General features: G+C 38.4%; 1 protein-coding gene across 1 annotated transcript; it reads right to left on the reverse strand.

The window, feature by feature from the left end:
- Nucleotides 1–6: 6 nt before the first annotated feature.
- LOC120319656 (phosphatidylinositol 5-phosphate 4-kinase type-2 beta-like) lies at nt 7–14,552 on the reverse strand. Its single transcript, XM_039368734.1, has 7 exons — nt 14,456–14,552; nt 12,994–13,146; nt 11,837–11,983; nt 8,410–8,448; nt 4,969–5,082; nt 3,790–4,048; nt 7–1,481 (listed from the first exon to the last, which is right to left on the reverse strand). Exons 1-7 carry the CDS (start codon nt 14,507–14,509, stop codon nt 1,312–1,314), a joined length of 936 nt encoding a protein of 311 aa, XP_039224668.1. The 5' UTR covers nt 14,510–14,552; the 3' UTR covers nt 7–1,311.
- Between the last annotated feature and the right edge of the window lie 7,907 nt (nt 14,553–22,459).

Raw genomic sequence — 22,459 nt, forward strand, 5'->3', positions numbered from 1 at the left:
ATATTGATTCACTCTCTTCAGAATCTTTAGTAGAAAATGTCTTACAAACTACATATTATCCATGGATATTTATGAAGAAAAATTGTTCAGCTGATGATGTTTTAAACATCTTCTGACTATACTAGCTCTCCAATCCCAGTGCTGTTTGAATGTTCCAAGGGGCAAAGCTATCTTCTTGTGTTTCCGCTCAGTTTAGAGACAGCTAAATAATCACCTGCAACAGAGAGGCAGAACAGCTTGAACAGGCCCTTATATAGCCACCAGAAAAATGTGGTTACATCCTCTTTTTCATGCTTTTTGTGCAGGCAGAGGAACAAAGGCACTTGCCTGAAAGGTGATGCAGCCTAACCTTAGGATTATGGAAAGAGTAAGACTGCCACCCTAACAGTGACTTCATCACCTGCACAAAAGTATGTTGTTACAATGTTCAGTTAGAACATTGTAACAATGTTCTAATTGAACATTAGGAAAAAAAAACCTGGAATTAGCATTTTATTGAGAAAAAATTATCAGAAAACCAAGAGTCCTCTTAAAAATATTGCTAAGGTAGGTGAAAAAAAAAAAGAAAAACTGAGCAGAAAGGCACTGGATCATGCCCATTTGAAAAGGTATATTGGACTAGAAGGAGACATTGTTATCCTAACAGCCTCAGCTCTAACTTCTGAGTGTTGCAAATATTTTCTGCATTAATTTCATTCTGGACCTCATTTAGCATTCTGTAACCTATGGCTTTGGATGATGAGACCCTGATGGGCAGAGTTGAACTAGACAAGGTTATTTAAGAAGTGAGTCATGTAGAGATTCATTGAAAGGACATATTTTGCAAGAGTGTGTGTGTAAAGAACTGAAATATACACAGAAACAAAAGACAGAACAACAGCAATAGAAAAATCATATAAAAATGTATCTTTGGTGTGGTCACATTAAAATATTCCTGATGTATTTATTTGGAAGCTGCAAAATGGCTAGAAAACAACAACGAAAATGATAAGAAGGTGAAAAATGTGATGTAGCTTACTCTATGTGGCTTTTATGTAACAAAATTTCTATTCCAGCATTTCATTATTTTTTGCAAATTCTAAAGCCCTTTGCAACCAGAATTCCTGAAAAATTGCTATCATTTTGAGTGATATATGAATGATAAAAAGCATAGTATAATCTCAAACAAGTATAATATACTGAAAGAAAAAAGATAAAAACCCCATGGAAGTCTCAGCCCCATCAATTTATATATTAAATGGTTGCACCCCTGCTTCCCTTTCACAATTCTGGATCACTCTCAACCAACTGTGGCTTCAGTTCTGAAATATATTATAAAATGTGATAATGCTTGTCTAAGCACAATGAGATCAATGCAAAGAAATAGTTCTTTCTTACCCCATGTTTCACAGTTTTGGCAGCATGCGCTGCTTTTTTCTTTGTGTCATAAGGTGTAAGGATATCTATAATGGCCATGAAATATACTTCCTTCTTAGGGGCACCTGTTTAAAACAGGAGAGGGAAATTTATCAGAACTATTTTTAGGGTTTGCTATTCTTATTGAACTGCAAACACAATTAAGCACTCCAGAATTTTTTAGGCCTGATAAATGATCCAAGAAGTAGATTTTTACTCAGCAGATGCTTCAGGCAGTACCTAAAACAGTGAAAATATTAACTGAGGAAGAAGATGAAGTATGTGGATAATTTTAGGATATGCAGAGCAGTTTTCTCTTCAACTATGGTATACTTGAGAGTAAGAATCTTTTTAAAAAAACTTTGGAATATAGGTAATCCTCATTACACCATCGGTCATTTAATGACCATTTGATGTTTCAGCTTCAAAAGGGTACTTTATGGCCCTTAAAGCATTTCCAGCTATCATAAAACTTACTCCCTCCCCCATCACAGTCACATAATCATGCTGGTACTGGTCAACTTGCTCACATTTACAACTGATTGTTGAGTGTCCCATGATCATGCAATTGCCATTACAATCTTCTCTGCTGGCTTCCTCAGAAAGTTAATGGGGAAGTTAGCATGGAAGGCTAGAAGTTGCTGCCACTTGCAGAAGGATTTACACTTCTCTCTATATAAGCTACGAGTTGTTGTACAAATCCTTAATCAGGCTGCAGAATTGAAGCTCAGGTCTTTGCCATCCCTGCATGATCTTTCTAGTCCAGCACATAATTTCCCTTCACTCATGGAAGTTGTGCACTGAGCTGGAGAGATGAAGCAGAATACTGACAATCCCCATCTCATCTTTCCCACCCAACATGAGTTCCCTTCTACAGTATATATGGAGGAAAGAAGTATTTGTGCAAAGAAAGGACCTTTGTGATCCCTGCCTCATTTCTCCAGCCCAGTGCATGGGTTCCCTTCCACACACAAAGAGGTGTACTAGATGTCTTCTTTCAGCAGGTAGCTTTTTTATTCTGTCCACTTAACAACTACAACTGGGAGAACTGGGATTATAATTGTTGAGGGAAGCAGTCACATAGTCATCTTGCTTAACAACTATTCCATTCAATAAGATTCCAGTCCCAATTGTATTCATAAGTTGGCTATTCATCTATAGGGCTATTCAAAATAAATATAAGTACTCCTCAACTTATGATCACAATTGGGACTGGAATATCAGTTAAGAAAAGCAATCATTAAACAAGACATCATGTGACTGCTTTGTTCAATGACCGCAATATTAGCACTCCAAATTGTGGTTGTTAAGAGATCTTATTAGTTGTTCAGCAGAGGGAGCCCAGGATAAGGATTGTGGGGGTTCCTTGGGGGGTCTTTACAAGCTTTAGGGCACACCAAATTGCACATTTTTGTGAATGCTTTTAAAGCACCATGAGAACCAGTTCTATTTTCACAATCCTTTGGAAGCCTCCTTCTCCAAATTGGGCAACTTGGAGGAAGATTCCAAAGAACGGAGCCCATTTGGAGAATAGTGCAAGGTGTTTTTAAGAGGAAGGCTGCACCTTAGACTGCACATGCTTGTCAACAGTTGAACAAAATTGTGAAGGTAAATAGGCTTCTTTGTATGTGCTGATGGACTAGGTAGCCACCAGTTTTTTGCATACTGGCGATCCCTGTAGCCAATCAAGGCCTACAGGGCTGCGGCAGGTTTTCATGTGCTGGCGGGCTATAGAGATTGGAGGAGATAGATATATGTAAAAAGGGAGCTATACCCGTCCCTTGGAGTCATATTTGTGAACAGGCTGCCAAATTTTGTTCACATTAATCACAGGGGAACTGTAATGGACATAACTTTGGGCATAGATTGTAAATCATTTAATTCAGCACTGTTATAATTTCAAATGGTTGTTGAATGAATGGTCGTAAATCAAGGACTACCTGTAGGCATAGTGAAAAACGGACAAAGCTAAAGGGCATGAACATCTTCTGGGCATTTGTGTATTAGAAAAGACATCCAAGTTATTTTCTCTTATCACAGAACCCTTCTGTGTTGCAAATTATTCTTGATCCTGCTTTAAATTCTTTTAGGATATAGATGAGCTCTGTCTGATCTCTGACCTTGCTCTTAAATAGACACTCTTACCCTTATAGCCACTCTTATAGTGGCTACACACTATAGGGAAAATTAAACTGGGATATCTGTAATTAAGGCACCTTTATTGGATACACTGCTGTAGTTCAGGGAGTCAGTCTTAAGATTTCCAAGAAAGTGGAGAAAATAATGTTGGTTCAAATAACCACCATGATGCTTACAATCAGATTCTTGGCTTTCACAGACAATTTTACATTTATCTTCCACTCCCACCATCAACATCCAGATCCCAGTACTTACTTTCATGGCTTTTCATAGCGTAGACATCCACAGATGGATCAAACTCCCCAGGCCCAAAGAAACGTGGGAAATTGAGAAGGTTACCAGGACTGTCAGGTGGCGTACCATAGGACCCAATTGGATTCCCACCTATGCCATCATTCTCACATTCTTCATCTTCTGCCCGGTTCTCAACTTCCATTTCTTCTTGCTCAGCTCGATCAACATCATGAATCCCTACCAGCAAACTGTAATCCATGATCTTCAGTTGTGCAAGAAACTGGAAGCCAACAGAAAAAATATTTCTTCTCATTTTCAATGTCTCTATATCACCTATGGGATTTGAGTTAAACTATCTTTCATTAACTTGGCACCAGATCCAAATATTAAGTGCCATAAATCTCAAAGCATTTTTATATGATTACTTGGAATTCTTCGGGTTACAGAGTTACAGAAGGTATATATTTTTAGTTGATGGTGGCAACTGGTGGCACATTTTCTAACATATTTTATTAAAAGTTTTAATAAATTTTTGTGACTTTGCAACTTTGCATAGAATGGCTAGAATGATGTAGGGTTTAAAATGGGATGAGGTGGAAGGGAAGATAAGTTAGTTATGAAAGTGCAGGTTACATATTAGACTGCAAGTACCTAATCAATTAACAATTGTAATATGCTAAAGAAACAATTATATTTGTAGAAATATTGTCTAAAACTTTTTGGTATTTATGACTTCAACAATCTCTCACTTAAATGATCCTGAACTTTTCCAAAATGGTCATTTTAAGATCTGTTGCACTTTGAGGTCTGCATTCTGTTTAAAACTAAATTGATTAAACAATCCAACAAAGCTTGTCAGTCAGAGAAGGCACCATAGATTCTTTCTGCAACTGGTAGGAGTAACACTCATTTCTGTTGATCATAAGTTATGGAAAACTCTATTATTCTTGAGTAAGATGAAGGAGGAAATCCCCAAAGTGAATGCAAGAGACAGTAAAATAAACTCCTCTGTCTGCTTTTTCTAATAGATTTTCAAATTAATTTAAATTTACTTTAGAGTCTGAGACAGAATCAACCAGATATCTCTACTTTATCTAGCTTTTTAAAGAGCTTTAAAATTATTGTAACAGAGGAGATTCTGTTGATCCCAGTTTTTAGTTATGCCCAATTCCCAAAAAATCAACAGCTTAGCTACCCTACCTCAACATCTCGCTTCAATTTCTCCAGGAAATTTTTTTTACATTCCTCTCCAACATGGAGTTTTTGGCCTTCATTTAGAAAATCATTGTCTTTAAAGGTTGGTAGATCCTTAGCCTAGAGAGAAGGATTGAACTCAAGTAAGTGCAAAACATTGCTTCCATATTATACAATCCAAAGCAGCTCAATATACTGCTTGCTGAAGTTGGGGCAGAGGCAATTCCATCAACTTTGAGGAAATAATTAAAAAAACATGAAAATATTGATGGCAAACTGCTGGGCTAAAATTAAAGGTTTGTGAGAGATTGTGGGAAGGAAGTAGAGAAGGACTGCAGGTTAGATCAGAAAAACAACACAACCCAGAAGAAGAAAGCATTTCAAAAAGAGACTCCTCCTAGGAATTGGTCTTTCCATTTTGTTGTCAAGCCTCACACAGCTGGCAAACCCAGGAGCCAAAGCCACATAGATTTCAGGAAGGTATATACATGATAAAAACAAGAAACTTTTAAGGGCAATTCCTGTCACACCTATACTAAATTGACTACGATGGACTGTCTTTAAGCAATTCCTCATCTTCCTGACCTATGTTCTTTGATCTGATGTGGCTACATAGTAAGGACATCTTTAGGATTCCTGGATGATGTCATCCATTCTGAACACACACACACACACACACACACACACACAGTGTTTTCCCGAAAATAAGACCTGGTCTTATATTTTTTTGGGGTTGCCAAAATAAGCATCATAGATGACGAAGCAAGACAGTGAGGAGGTGGAGGATGAAGCGAGGTGGGGGGTGCACAGCTGTCCCATGCGCCCCGCAAGGGCTGACAGAGAGCTCCGCAGTCAGGCCATCAACGTGCTGACAACTACCTGGCCTCATGGCGGCAGCTCCAGCAGCCCCATGCAGGATTGCCGGCCCGCTTCTTCTTTTTATTCACTGCTGCAACAAAACAGGAGACTGAGTGATGCACCGGTGCTGCAGCTACTAAGCGAGGCAGTGGTGGGATGGAGGGCAAAGCGGACTGGCGATCCTGCATGGGGTTGCTGGATCCACTGCTGCAAGGCCAGGCAGTTGTCAGCACATTGATGGCCTGGCTGCGGGGCCCTCTGTCAGCCGGTCTGGGGTGCGTGGGGCAGCACCGCACCTACCTCACTTCGTCCTTAACCCTCCCCAACACCTCGCTTTGTGGCCGCGGGGCCCCCCCCCACTTCATGTCAGCAGCAAGCAAACAGGGGCCAGGTGGACGGCTGCACAGGCTCTTAAGTAGGGCTGACTTTCGGGATAGGCTTATAATTGGCACAGGCATGAAAATCAGGCTAGAACTTATTTTGGGGGTAGGTCCTATTTTTGGGGAAACACGGTAGTTTCCCACAGCCGGAAGGATTGTAAAACTCCTAGCTCAGGACAACAATCAGTCTTGTCCTTGTTTTCAGCAGTTTTTGTTGTTATTGTTGGACAAGTTCCTGCAGTTTTATTAACAAGAGTTTTTAGAAGTGATTTGCCATTGCTTTCTTACTAGGGCTGAGAGAGAATGATTGGCTCACGGTCACTCAACTGGCTTTGTGCTTAAGACAGAACTGGAATTTATGGTCTCATGTTTTCTAACTGGTGCCTTATCCGCTACACTAAACTGGCTCTCTTTCACCAATTAGGTGATTAGGAAACACATTTATTGCTCTTGAAAAGGCTCATTCTCTGCTTATAGTATTAACTTCAGGTTCAGCTTTCTATGACATATATCATCTTTATCCTACCCTATTGGCTGCCTAGATTGCTTATGTCCAACAGTGCAATAGTATTTCAATGTTTTTATTCTTTAATGTTCGAAGCCTTGTTGCCCCACCTCAGAATGATGTTGCAAAAAATAAATAAAATAATAATTGAAGCATTTTCTTTATTAAAAAAAGATTGGGTTCATGAAGCAAAGAACTAGGTCAGTTCTATATGCTATGGGATCACACTAATATTAACTGGGGAAAGAGAGAATGGGGCAGAGCATGGATACATCTAGTAATCAATCTAATTCAAATAATTCATTAAATTATATGGAGGCAATAGTAACACAATTAGAAGTTCAAACAGCAAGAGAAGGGATAAATACTGTTTTGTCTCTTGACATTTACAGTCATGGATGCTTATAGGTAGCATTCAGCCAACATAAGATCTTCAATGGTCCCCTCAAGGTGCACCCCAGATCTCCCCTCCAATTCTGCCATTTTCTACTTTACTCCTTCCAACTGTGTTTTCCTTCACTGCTAGTACCTGCTGCTTCCACGTTCTGTCTCAACTAGAGAGTCCAAAGTGACTTCTAGAGCTGTTTTGACACTGTATTCATGGTGACGTATGAAGTGAAATGCAAATAATTTTGAGTGCCCATATAATTTATACTACAGATAGTCCTTGACTTATGACCAACTGCATCTGGAATCTTGAGCAAAGTGGCTGTTAAGCAAGAGGTCATTTCACTGCTTCACTCAATGACTGCAGCTTCAGTACTCCTGGTTTTGATCATTAAGCTATCTCACAGGTCATTAAGTGGACAGAATCCCAGGTAAGATTGCCTCATGGGCATGAGAAGAGCCCTAGAAGTTCCAGTGCAGGTCACATGTGAGTGTCTCTCAGCTCCGAAATTGAAAATCCTCTCTGCTGAAATCCAAGCAGTATTTTCAGCCTTTGAGCAGAGAGACACTTGCACTGCGATGGTTAGGACAGCACCCTTTCCATGGCCATCACTAATTCAAACCACCATTAAATGAACAGTCATAAGTTGAAGACTACCTGAAAGGGAGAAGTCCAATGGGAAAAATGCTGTCTCAACTGCCTTTGGCTCATGCTTACTATGTCTGTATTGCTCCCAATCCCAACAAGAGGAATCTCGGAATAAATGTATTTTGAGGAGTCTCAGAAGCAGACCTGCTGGCAGTTTTTTCTTTATAATTGAGGAACCACAACCAATGCCTGCATGTTTAAATGTATGCCTGGGCTTACGTGCTTATGTATAGGGGAGAAAGGGGAGGAGAGAGGATATCCATTTTTGACTGACGTCTGAGTGGCATTTAATCAACTCTCAAACACTAAAAGGATAACCCATCCTGGATTAGAACAAACATTCTACTCCCAAACAAGAGCTTAAGCCATACAGAATAAAAACATGTTTATTTTGATAAGCACTAATTGTTTAAGAACTAATTAACACTTATTTTAATATTATATCAAACTGCTAATATTATGTATTATTGCCAGATTCTATTAAACTGTTTTATTTTTATATACAATTTTGATTATCAAATATAGCCTTTTTTAAAAATGCAGTTTCTTTTTAAAATAAAAAAATAGAAGTACTGTTAGAAGTAGTGATACAAAAGTAACATTTTATAGGTTAATATTCAAAACACAAAGATTTTTATTTTAAATCTTTCTTTAACTTTGACTTTTACCTTTTCTTTGTCGCTGGCTTCTCTTGCTACTGTTGAACCCTGGAGGAGAAAGTAAAAAATAAGAAGTGATTATCTATTTAAAGCCAAACTTTTTTTTTTTAAAAAAAATCCTGATTACGCATCTATCAATTAAGGGCAAAGTTAGTACATTTTTCTTTGTCTTATTTACTTTCATTTTCTAAACATTTAAACCATAAAAAGATTGTATCTGGGAAAATATTTCACTCCCCAGAATTGAATATACAGTATTAAGTCAGTTTTACTATCCTAGCTTTAACTGATGCTGCATAGAAAAAGATCTATGACCTCTGAGATTCTTCCCAACTCTATGATTCTATGATTTAGAAACAACTTATTGAAGATCAACAGTCTTCTTTTCACTTTCTTAATGTGATGATCATGGATCACAAAGCTCCATGAGGATCACATCATCCTCTCCCCCAAGAAGGCATGTACTCTCCACAGCTGAAGGCAGAATGCTTATAGAGACAGATCAGCAGGATTCAAAGAACATGCTAAATCTTATCTAGATTTACTACATTTAGAATAGAATAGAATAGAATAGAATAGAATAGAATAGAATAGAATAGGAATAGAAGTAGAATCTGGAAGGGACCTTGGAAGGTTTCTAGTCCAGCCCCCTGCTCAAGCAGGAGGACCTATATCATCTCAGACAAGGGACTCATTAGTCTCTTCTTAAAAACCTCCAATGATGGAGCACCCATGATTTCTGGAGGTAAGCTGTTTCACCAGTTAATTGTCCTCACTGTCAGGAAGTTTTTCCTTAATTCCAGGTTGCTTCTCTTTGATCAGTTTCCAACCACTATTTCTTGTCCTGCCCTCTAGTGCTTTGGAGAATAATGTGACTCCCTCTTCCTTGTAGCAGTCCCTCAAATACTGGAATACTGCTATCATGTCTCCCCTATTTCTTCTTTTCTTTAGACTAGCCAAACCCAAGTCCCGCAGCCGTTCTTCCTCTGTTTTAGTCTCCAGGCCTTCAATCATCTTAGTTACTCTTCTCTGAATTTTTTCCAAACTCTCAACATCTTTTTTGTAATATGGTGACCAAAACTGGTTGCAGTATTCCAGGTGTGGTCTTATTAGGGTTTTATAAAGCGGTACTAATACTTTGCGTAATCTTGATTCTATGCCTCTGTTTATACAACCCAGGATTCTATTAGCTTTTTTTGCTGCTGCCTGCACACTGCTGGCTCATAGTCAAGTGATCGTCCACTAGGGCTCCAAGGTCCCTCTCACAGTTACTTTTTGTGAGCCAGGTCTCACCTAATCTGTACTTGTGCCTTTGATTTTTCCTACCTAAATGTAAAATTTTGTTTTTCTCCACATTGAAACTCATTTTGTTGGATCGGGCCCATTGTTCAAGTTTGTCAAGATCTTTTGGGATCCTCAGTTTGTCTTCTGGGGTGTTGGCTACTCCTGCCAGTTTGGTGTCATCTGCAAATTTGATGAGTTCCCCTTCTATTCCCTCATCTAAGTCATTTATGAAGATATTGAAGAGTACTGGGTTTAAGACGGAACCTTGTGGTACCCTACTGCTTACTTCTCTCCATGTGGATGTAGTGCTGTTGAGAACTACTCATTGAGTATGGTTTGCCAGCCAGACACAGATCCATCTGATGGTGATGTAGTCTATTCCACCTTTTTCTTGCTTATCAAGGAGTAGATTATGGTCTACTTTATCAAATACCTTACTGAAATCTAAGTATACTATGTCCATAGCATTTTGCTGGTTTAGTCACTTTATTAAAGAATGAAATAAGATTGGTTTGGCATAATTTGTGTTTAACAAACCTGTGCTGGCTACTGGTTATAACTTTGTTTGCTTCTAGTTGTTCACAGATCTGTTTTTGATTATCTTTTCTAGGATCTTTCCAGGTATTGATGTTAAACTGATTGGTCTGTAGTTTCCTGGGTCTGTTTTTTTTTTTTTTTCCATGAAGATGGGAACCATATCAGCCCTTTTCCAATCCTCAGGTGCTTCCCCGGTTCTCCAGGATTTATGAAAGATATGGTGCAATGGTTCTGAGATAGTATCTTCCAGCTCCTTCAAAACTCTGGGATGTAATCTGTCAGGTCCCAGTGATTTATATTCGTCAAGGTCAGATAGGTTCTCTTACAATTTTCTTGCTTATTTTAATTTTTGTTTCTAGTTTGTCTCTTGCAATGTTTATTTTGGTATGTTGGGCTATAATTTCTTTTTATGTGAAGACTGATGCAATTTGTAGTATGTCCAATAAACGAACACATTATGACTCTGTGGATAGCCAGGTTCATACAACAGATTAAAACACCTGGATTCTCTCATCTTTATGAATCAAAAACTAATCATCTTAAAACCATCACCATGTTTGATCTAGGAAATCAAGCACATCTATACACTACTGTATGAATTTTTTTGGGATGTGTGGTGCAGGAATATATGCAATAATATTTCACATCTGTCAGCTACTCTTTGCATTATATGCTAAGAGAAGTTTGCAAACAGTCATGAGATTCCATGAAACCAAAACAGTTCCAAAGGATTAGTCTAAAAATTTCTGAAAAAGTCACAATTATTCAAAACAAAATATTTACTTTAGCCTCCAATCTCTTTTAGCAATCCCAATCTCGGGAGGAAGATTGGGAATAACAAATTTGGTTTCTATACTAGCAAATCACAGGAACTAAAAACACTTTGATACAACTAGTAAACATCACCACATCTCATTTTGTACAGCAAGTCTGGAAATAATCTTTTTCCTTTTAACTCTGTGGTGAAGCTTTCCTCTTCCAGCATAAAACTCCTACAGAACACAAAATCAGCACCAGGCCTAAAGGTTTTAGTCTAGCTATGGTCTACTGGACTCAACCCTCAGAGAAAAGCAACATTCTTATACAAGGAAACCAAATCATATGAATATAAAGATAGTCCTTGACATGATCACAATTGAGTGCAAAATTTCCATTGCTAAGCAAGACAGTAGTTAAATGAGTTTTGCCCCATTTTATGACCTTTCTTGCCAAGGTTGTTAAGTGAATCACTGCAGTTGTTAATTTAGTAACACAGTTAAGTGAATCTGGCTTCCCCATTGACTTTGCTTGTCAGAAGGTCACAAAAGGTGACACTGCAACTGTCATTAATATGAACCAGTTGCCAAGCATTCAAATGTGAACATGGAGATGTTGCAATGGCCCCAAGTGTGAAAAATGATCATGTCAGTTTTTTGGGTGGCATTGTAACTTCAAATGGTCACTAAACAAATGGTTGTAAGTCAAGGATTATGTGAAGTACACAGAAATAGTATTTTTCAAACGATACCTTACTTCCTTCACAATTTCAAGACTCAAGTGTCTACTTATGATTCTAAACTTACAAGCATGCACTTTTTTTGAGGCCAGGACACTGCTGAACTTCGGAGATGCTCACCTTGAGATCATATTTTCGATGCACTGTCAACCGGTGACTAAACACATTCCTGGTGACTACCATGTAGGTTTCCACACCATCTACTGTAAGCCTGTACATGCCAAGAAACTGGGGTAAAAGTGTATTCCCATGACATTCCACAATGAACTGAAGGGAATAAGGAAAAAAAGGAGAGAATATATAACCAATTAGTGTAGTCTAAAAGCTGCCAGCAGAGTTTAAATGGAGAGGTTTTCGGAGCTGCTACAGAAGGAAAATTTAAAAGGGCATTTCAGGTACTTTTTAAGTATCAATATTTCATAATATAACCTGATATACTAAATTATTTCTAATAAATGAAATCAAAAGGACAAAGAGAAATATGACATTGGTAAAGCATAATTGTTTTGCTATAAAGGTTAATCTTAGAAATAAAAAAAACATTTCTGAGCCTTATTTCACCCAAATAAAATTTGATAATGACAAGAAAATAATTATTCCAGCCACATTTTTCTAAGGTCATATCTCTTCAGTTATCATGAAGAAAATCATTTTCTGCAATTAGGTGATCTTCTGATTATTAACCTAAAGCTTCCACTGTCCTGAATAGACCACTCTCCCTCCATTCACCTCAAGTACGAGCCTAAGAGTTATTCAAGAGAGCCTATTGGTTTAGAACTCTTTGATAATGCAGCCAGAATGTCTGAATAGAGAAAACAAATGCAAATAAAATAAATTTCAGGATAAAATAAATGAAGGATAAAGAAAAAATATCCCCATAATACAAAACAAAAGCTGTACATTTGGGTGGTAAAATGGTTTAATGGAGCTATTCTTTTGAGATCCCAGTTCCTCCTCTTGGAATGTTGCTTCTTCATCACAAAATATGTTAATTATGGGAGCTGTTTCCAGTAACTGGAAAGTGAAAAAGTAATTGAGGAAAAAAACTCTGGGCTCAGCTGTGTTTGATGTCTCTTCTAAATAAAAATAACACAGCATAACTCATAGGTTATGCTTACAATAATCTCATAAACTGGCAGAAACAATCTTTTTTTTCAGCCTCTTCTTTCTCTCTTGCTGGGAGAACAGGAAAATTTCTGTAGAAGGGTCCCCCAAAATATGAGCATCTACTAAAATGTCCATCAAAACAGTATACTTTCTTCCTACACATATCTCACCTGGTGATATTTCTTTAGAATGTTGTGCATCTCTGCAACATCTTCACTTGACACTGCCTTGATGACAAACCGTCGGTCATAGGTGGTAAGAAAACGAACTCCACACCGCCCATGGCTATCATTATATACTGGAGCACTCCTGGTCACAGAATTCTGTGTGGAGATAAGAGAACAAAATCTATACTGGGAAATGATGGGGAAGAGAAGAGCAACTGGGTATGCCACACTTGTATGAAACTAGACACCCATAGCTCATATTTCTGTGTATCTGTTTAGACCCAGAAAAAGAAAGAGAGGGAAAAAAACAGAGGGAGTAGGAATGACTTCCAATGGTCCCTGCAAGCTTCCCCATTGAGTTTCCTAATGGGAATCTTGCAGGGACCATTGGAAATCTTTCCTTCACTTCCATTTCCAGCAGGCCGGTAAGCAGCTGCTGCGAGTGGGAAAAGGAACAAGAGATTGCAAGACTGGTTGGGAAACTGTTACAGAACATCACAAATAAAGATCATGTGACCATAGAAGTAGCCACAACTTTCCCAAATGTCATTCCCTGGGAAATCCCAGATTTTGGACACATTCTATAAGTTAGCCTATTTGATTCAAAAATTATTCCTCTACGATGTATCATCTCACCGATTAAGGTAGCATATAGATGATGTGGAGAAGGAAATTAAAGAGAGCAAAGTGAGGTTCTAGGCCTCTGTCTATTCACCCTGCAGGCCTTAGTTTGTTTTGGTTGTAACCCAAAACAAAATATTCCAGATTTTAATTTGGTTGAACTCAGCCCACTCAAAATGGTTCTGCTAAATCTCTGTGCCACAATGTGTTTGCTCTGTGCATAAAAAACTTTTTTACATCTGGGGTCCCCAACCCCTGGGCTGCAGCCCACTACTGGCGGCCTTGAACCATTCGGAACCAGGCTGTGGAAGTAGTGGGTGAGCGTGTGCACATCCCCACATGTGCGAGTAGCAGGCAAGCACACGCACATGCTCTATTTGCACAAGTAGCAGGTACACTTGCCTGCCGCTTGCACAAATAGAGCTATGCGCACATATACACACACTTGCTCACAGCTCACACAGAACCATTCCCTCTCCCTCTCACCCACTGGTCCACAAAGCCAGAAAGGTTGGGGAACTCTGCTTTACATACGATATCTAATCTTTAGTATAAGTTTCTGCTGCCCTCTTTTGTATCTTTCTTTATTCATACTTTTATCTTTATCATCCCTTCTCCAAACCCATGTCCTATCTCCTATTTTTTTCTGCCTGGTATATTTCAAATACACAACTATTTGGAGGAAAATACAAATGCAACCAATATAATAAATAATTCAGTCTGATTCACTGATACCAGTTATTGTAGCACCAGATTAATTTCTAATTACCACAAAATTAGAAATACTTTCATTCCTCAATTATTCATATAACTGACATATCTCAATAAAAAGTTTGTTCTCTACCTGATAGTCCTGATCATCAATCCCAAATCTTTCCCGGAGATTTCGGAATACCATTGGACAATACTCCTTAAATTTGAAGCGGCTTGGGAGATTCTCTCTGAAAGTAGCCACAAAGAATTGGTGATTCAGTGATAGGATAGTGTAGGGTAGGGTCGGATAGGGTAGAATTCTTTATTAGCCTAGTGTGATCGGACAAACAAGGAATTTGTCTCCGGTACATTAAGCTCACATATAAACAGCAAATAATAGGTTATAATAATAAATACAATCATTAATCATAGGTTATAAACAACAATTGATAAACCATAAGAAACCAATAGGAGAAGATATTAGGAAAGATGAGAACATGAAAAAAGATGAGAAATGAGACAGTGCTGTGGGAATTAAGTGTTCAGCAGTGATAGCACGCGGAAAAAAACTATGTCTAGTTGTTTTGGCATGTAAAGCTCTTTAGTGGTGTCCTGAGGGGAGAAGTTGAAATAAATTATGTCCAGAATGTGAGAGATCTGCAGATATTTTCTTAGCCTTCTTTCTGGTTCGTGCAGTATACAAATCCTCAATGTAAGGCAGGCTGGTTGGGATCATTTTTTCTGCAGTCCTTACTATCCATTGAAGTCTATTTGGTTGTTGTGCCAAACAAGACAGTTATTGAGGTACAAATGACAGACTCAATAATTCCTCTATAGAACTATATCAGCAGATCCCTGGGCAGTTTGAGCTTTCTGATTTGACACAGGAAGAACATTCTTTATTGTGCCTTTTTAATGATGGTTCTAATGTTGGGTGTCCATTTCAAGTCCTTGGAGATAGAATCTAGAAACTCTGCTGTTGATACTGTTGATAGGGTGTAAATTTTAAATATACATACTAGATTTTAAATATACATACTAGATTATCATTATTTGTTAAATATATTTGCTACCTATCTCACCATGAGGTTATCTTAGGTGGCTTACAATAATAAAAAGGAAGAAAAATGGAAGTATAAACAGAACAAAAGTAAAATAATAGAATAATAAAACAAACAATGAAAAAGAACACAATGAGAATAATACATCAATATAATAACTAAAAAGATGGATGGGTGGAGAGTAGAGAGCAAGTGGGGGAGGGTAGGTGGAGTTTGCCATCAATCTAGCAACCACCTCCAGTGTGGAACTCTCGTATTTGATCCTCAAGCCAACCAGCAGAGACAGATTTTCAGAGACATGGCATGATTGAGATCTTAACGCTGTATGTCTAGTTCTAAACTTTTTGCATATAACTATTTTTAAAAATGTGCATCTGCATTATGTGATGATAAATTCAGACTTCATTAGCATAATCTTCTCCCAGATATGCTGCAATTCTGATCATGTTGTCTGGGAATTCTGGAACTGCAATGCAACATAGCAGTTCAAAGACATTTGATCAAAATCAGGTTGGGTATGTGAGTATTGGCTGCCTAATCAAAAACTGTGATTGATTGCTGACTGCTTACTCTATAACAAAGTTATACTGTATTTATTAATGCTGACATTGCTAATGCTGTATAAACGTTAGCAGTACAGGCACCAACCTACAGGCCTAAGAAAAAAAATTCTAAAAGAATAAAAAGAAAGGCAAAATGAAACATGTTCCACTAACATGGCATTAGAGCAAGATTAATCAGGTTTAATTATAGCAAATGAGTTAGTTAATAGCAGTTGTAGAATTTCTGACCTCATATATTGACTAAAAAAACTAGGAAAGAAACTAAAATTTATGTCCAACGGCTAATTTTATAAGTGAACATATATAGACAAAATTGTTCAAAGCCTTCAGTAATTCATGTAGCATGGAAATAAGTTTTTGTCTCTTCACTTCATTTTCTTTAGGAAGACAAATAAATTATAGTTTGATAATACCTTAAATTTAAGATTGTTTTTCTTTCAAATTACATTTGTCTTTTCATGATCAGTTTTAAAATTTTCCCTTCATAAGATGAACATTTGACAATCTCTTCTGCGTACTACTAGTAGGAGGATTAGACCAAATCTAATGGTAATCAGGATGGATCAGCCATCTGGATACACTTGGAAAGCTCACAAGCTTGGATTGAAAAGCAATAGATCCTTTTACAGTCAATTGCCTAAAACCCATTTAAGGCACACTGCCAATGATATAGCAGGTAATAAATAACCATAAATATTAGTTGCCTCTGATCCTCTAGTATTTTTAATACAGTTTCACTGACATTAGCACAAGTATTATTAGCAAATTTCAAATTATGCCCTGTGTGATTATGCCTCTTGGATCTGAATTCTTGCGTTTAATTTCAGTGAGTGAAACTATGAGATACAAACTTCTCCTTTTCACATAACTGAGGCACTTTACAACAATGGTTTATAAAAATTTTGAAATCCTTTTTCAATATTTAAATATTTTTAACTAAGGTCTTTAATTGGACTCTCTGAATTTAATTTTTGAACTTGGACGGAGAACAGATCATTTTTAGCTCATATTTCTGCAGAAACAGTGAACATTCAAAAAGAGTCACAAACTTTTAAACACCACCGAATAACATATATTTCTATCATGTTTCTCTTTACCTTCCTTCATTCCAAGCTGAAGTGTTTGAACTACTGTGGTTTTTTCTCAACAGGATATTAGTCTGTTCCCCTAGTTGTTTTGCTTGCTCTATTTTGCACCTTGTCTAAAATATTTTTCTTAAGAGTAGTATATCATGGTCCAAGTATACTCTCCCTAAAACTTTGTATGAGGGCATTATTACACCATATTAACAGTTCTATTTGCAACGTTGCCTAATGATTCCAAGCATGGAATCTGCCTAAAGGGGGGGGGGGAGTCCCTTGTGAAATACATATCTAATGTAGTACAACTGCCAGATGCAAAAGAGCTAAGATTCATCTCTCTAGCATTTCTTCACAGAAATGATCCTTCCTTATCAACTATTACAAAATATACTGTCGATATCTATAAAACATTTCATTTCTGCAAGATAAAGGTAATAAAAAGTTATATTCCATATGAATATTAAAGCAGACAATTTACTTTGCCCAAGGTAAGTTCCTTCTCATGTTAGCAGGCTTCTACATCTAAAATTCTTTATTCAAATTGGTTAAAATTATTTTTCTATTTCACTAGATAAGGTAGGTACCAGTTGGAAAATATCAGTCTCCATAGAGGACAAATGATATTAATCAATTGAATATTTCTTAAGTAATCCCACCTTTCCTCTAGGTGTTCAACATGGTGTACATAATACTTCCGCCAGTTTTCCCCACACAACACCTTTATGAAGTAGGTTGTCTGAGAAAGAGAAATTGGTCCAAAATACCCAGTAAGCTTCCATGGCTAAAACTAAAGATGATTTGATACTGAATCTCCTGAATCTTAGTCTTAAATCTTAATTCTATACTATGGGGTAGAATTAAGATGTTAGACCAGTGGTTCTCAACCTGTGGGTCGGGACCCTATTTGGGGTCGAACGACCATTTCACGGGGGTCGCCAAATGCAGTCCACCATTTTTTCCCCCTTTTCCTTAGCTGTGCTACTCCCTTTGAATAGAGTCTAATTCTATTGGCTTTCAAAAGCCAATAGGAATTGTCCAGGCTGTCTCTGCCTTGCTGAGCCCGCCAAAAGTCCCATTCTGCAAACGGTGCTGCACCAGTTGAGTAGTCCTCGACTTACGACCGGTTGAGTAGTCCTCGACTTACGACCGGTTGGGGGTCACGGCATTAAAAAGGTTGAGAACTACTGTGTTAGACTAAGACTGGGGAGATCCAGAATGAAATCATCTTTAGCTTTAGCCATGGAAGCTCGCTGGGTATTTTGGACCAATTTCTCTTTCTCAGACAACCTATTTCATAAAGGTGTTGTGTGGGGAAAACTGGCAGAAGTACTATGTACACCATGTTGAAGACCTAGAGAAAAAGTGGAATTACTTAAGAAATAAATAAATAAATTTGCTTTAAAACTACATGAAAAGCATTATGCATAAAGGATAGAGCCAAAATCTGGATTGGCTACTGGACTGAATGAACACCACAATCACAATTATATAATTACGATTTTTTAATTAAAACACTATGTTGTTGTTAGTCGTGAAGTCGTGTCCGACCTCATGGACAACGTTCCTCCAAGTCTTCCTGTCCTCTACCATCTTCTGGAGTCCATTTAAGCTCATGCCTACTGCTTTAGTGACTCCATCCAGCCACCTCATTCTCTGTTGTCCCCTTCTTCTATTGCCCTCAATCTTTCCCAGCATTAGGTTCTTCTCCATTAAGTCCTTCTTTCTCATTAGGTGGCCAAATTACTTGAGTTTCAACTTCAGGATCTGGCCTTCTAAAGAGCAGTCAGGGTTGATCTCCTCTAGGATTGACCGGTTTGATTGCCTTGCAGTCCAGGGGACTCGCAGGAGTCTTCTCCAGCACCATAGTTCAAAGGCCTCAATTCTTTTGCGCTCAGCCTTTCTTATGGTCCAACTTTCATAGCCATACATTGCAACTGGAAAAACCATGGCCTTGATTATACGTACTTTTGTTGGCAGGGTGATGTCTCTGCTTTTTAGTATACTATCTAGATTTGCCATAGCTTTCCTCCCCAGGAGCAAGCGTCTTTTAATTTCTTGGCTGCAGTCCCCATCTGTGGTGATCTTGGAGCCCAGGAAGATAAAATCTGTCACTACCTCCATTTCTTCCCCATCTATTTGCCAGGAATTGAGAGGGCTGGATGTGCTATTTAAAAGACACAAGCTACAGAAAGTAATTTGGTGACTTTGTAACAGTTGTCCAGAGCTCAAGAAAGAAAGACTATTTGCAGTTAATTTTGAAAGAAAAAATAAAGTGCTTCTTCTAACTTTCAACTACTATATATCCTCTCAACTACATTAAAAGGTTGGAAGACTTCTCAAACACATTCTCAATAGTTCCACAGATTTTCACATTGAAATCTTAATTCCAAGCAATTTTAATGGGAAATATAGGCTAAAACTCCTTCTATTGATCGAGGGTTTGACAAGTCAAAGGGGCTTGTATGAGTAAATGAAACTGTGATGTCATTGGACATGTATATGTCTAGAAGGGTCTCTCAAGGAAAACAGGCCACGATGGATATCCCAGGCTAATTACATCTGTCAACTCACATTGGACCAGTGTGGTTTATTCCTTCCACATGCCAATACAACCTCAAAAATGGCCCTCATTCCCCAGAGGCCCTAGGGCAACTACCCATGGCAGCGGGAAGACCTGCCTGAAGGCAGAGGGTGGTAAGAATCACTGGGTTAAATCAGGCTGCCTTTAGACTTTAGACATAGGAACAATCAACATTCAACAATGAAAACGGAAGCTTGACTAGAACTGCTGACTGAACTCAACAATATGCATTGGGATATCATTGGATTATATGAAACACATCGAGAAGGTGAAAATTTAGTTGAACTTGATAGGACTGGGCATTTGCTCTACACAAAAAGTACCAAAGATGGATGATGTGGCAGAGTTGGTTTTCTCATCAACCAAAACCAAAAGGCTTTGTAGTAAAATTTGAAAGTATATCAGACAGAGTAACCCAATGCATCATTCAACTAAACAAACCATACAAGTTTCAAATCATCCAAGCTTATGCACCAACAATAAGTTATAGTAATGACAAGGTCAAAGAGTTTTATGATGATGTGACCCGTCTTCAAGACAAAGAAAAATGCCAATACAAAATACTAATGGGTGACTTTAATGCAACAATAGGAAGAACAGTACCTGGAGAAAAAGCGACTGGCTCATATGGAAATGGTAAATGAGATAATACAGGTGACAGACTAGAAGATTTTGCTGAAGTACAGAAACTTTATACTATATATTGAACTTATTTTACAAGAAAAAGCTAGCAGAAAATGGACATGGATGAGTCCATTGGTTACACAAGTGAAACTGACTACATTATATCAAGTAATAAAACCATATTCTGCAATTGTACTGTCATCAATTGTCTTAATGTTTGAAGTGACCATAGAATGGTACAAGTTAAAGTGAAGATAGACTGTCAAAAAGAGAATATGAAAATGATAAAGATGTCATAAAAAACAGAATAATGAGTGATAAGCTGCATAAAATAAGTATAAAATAAAATATATAAAAAGTAAAATAAAATGCCATAAAATCAATGAAAAATGGCAAAGCTTCAGGAAATGACTGTGTTATGGTTGAAATGCTGAAAACTGGTGATCACAGTGCCTCAGAGAAGAACAAATACATGATGCATGGAAAAATGTGATTTTTATACACAAGAAAGGGGCCCAAGATGATTTAAAGAACCATCACCTAATAAGCCTTCTTTCATCATCTACAAGGTTTTCACCAAGATAATAGCAAAAAAGGATATTGAGAATGTTAAATGATGCACAGCCAAAGGAGCAGGCAGGGTTCAGAAGTGGATACAGCACAATAGATCACATCCAGGTTCTTCAGCAAGTCATTGAAAGGCACAATGAGTACACCATGCCTCTATGCATTGCTTTCATTGACTACAAAAAGGCAGTATTTGATTCAGTATTTTAGCAAGCAATAATTAATGCATTGCTCAATCAAGGCATAGACACTGCTTACATAAACCTATCACAATAATATATGAAAAAACAATGGTGACCATTTGTCTTAATGATCTTAAAGTGGAAAACAAAACAGAACAAGGTATACAACAAGGCAATACATCTATCCTTTTCTCGGCCTGATTTGAAGAACTATTTCACAAACTAGACTAGGCAAAAGATAGAATAAAAATCCATGATGCCTGTCAGAATCCAATTATATTTCATCTTTAATTATCAAACATAGAAACTCCCAATTCTGCCTTCTCTGGATTCTGCCATAAGAGGGAAAAAAGGGGGAGAGCAAAGGGGCTTTATGGCCCTCACTTCCTTCAGCACACTTCAAAGGACTGAATGTGTTTTTCTTGTGGCCTCTAAGCTTACATATCAAAGAAGAGTAATTGCCTTTTTCATGTAGTTTATCTGAAGTCTCCATCCAACGGAAGAAGAAAGGGTAATGCTTGTGTATACTTGAAACTATCACTGGAAGGTGGGTTGATTGGGTGGGACGACTGGGGAACCCTGAAAACCTTGATGGTAGAGCTTGAACCCAAGATCCCCTGTCTAGCATGCCTGCAACCATTTTCTCTTAATAAAGGATTCCTGTTGGAAGAATTATTCCAAGAGTTCTGTCTTCTTAAGATGCACAGTGGGGTGGGTCCTTACCTTAGACAGGACTTGCAAAATTAATCCACCTGGAAGGGAGACCCTTGCCAGGGGATTTTGCAAAAAATTACCATGTCAGACAATGGAGCAAGAAAGGGGGAAAACTCCCCGGAAAGAGAGCCGCTGCCCCAACTGAAACCTTGCCAGATGTTGGGATCCGAGAGGTCAGATTCCTTAGGAGAAGAAGTGGTGGAGACACGGGACCACAAGACTTGCTGGTCAATGGGCGTTGGAAAGAAAAGTGAGTGGGAAAGAAGCAAGAAAGGTGACCCTAGAGACGGGGGAACCAAGCAACCAGATGTAATCAGGATATTGGAGAAATCCCTGCACGCATGAGAGGGAGCACGCTGGGCACCGTAATCAGACTGGCTCCTAGCGAAAGCTATTGACCGATAGAGAATCCTCCTCCCTAGGAGAGTAGAATACGAAACCCTACGGCTGCCCCAGTTTCCTGGCGCCGAAAGGGAAGACACCGATGGGAACGTGGAACCTGCAACCCAGGACATCTTACTGATCCCCAGGAACGAGCGCCCCCCTTTTTTTTTTTTTTGTTTTTTTGCCCCCCCCCCCGCCACCCCCTACCGTACCACAGATGGCAATCTGGACGGAAGACACTACCACCCACAACAGAGGCACCGATCCATTCCAAGACGTCCACCGTTGGAAGTGAAATTCAAAGGGGAGCCAACACGCTTGGGATTTTTCCTAACCAAAGTCCTCAGCTACATGGAGGAATATGGGCAGGACATTCCCAGCGACAAAGCCCGCATCC

The sequence above is a fragment of the Crotalus tigris genome, unplaced genomic scaffold, assembly GCF_016545835.1.
Source record: "Crotalus tigris isolate CLP2741 ecotype Arizona unplaced genomic scaffold, ASM1654583v1 scf7180000020922.59752, whole genome shotgun sequence".
Classification (NCBI taxonomy): Eukaryota; Metazoa; Chordata; class Lepidosauria; order Squamata; family Viperidae; genus Crotalus; species Crotalus tigris.

Bases quoted from the DNA above. Each gene is read 5' to 3' on its own strand.
- LOC120319656 (XM_039368734.1), bottom strand. From the start codon at position 14,509: ATGGTATTCCGAAATCTCCGGGAAAGATTTGGGATTGATGATCAGGAC. The intron at 8,449-11,836 runs GTGAGCATCTCC...TTTCTCCTCCAG, and splicing joins ATCGAAAATATGATCTCAAG to GGTTCAACAGTAGCAAGAGA. The intron at 4,049-4,968 runs GTAGGGTAGCTA...GTTGGCTTCCAG, and splicing joins AATTGAAGCGAGATGTTGAG to TTTCTTGCACAACTGAAGAT.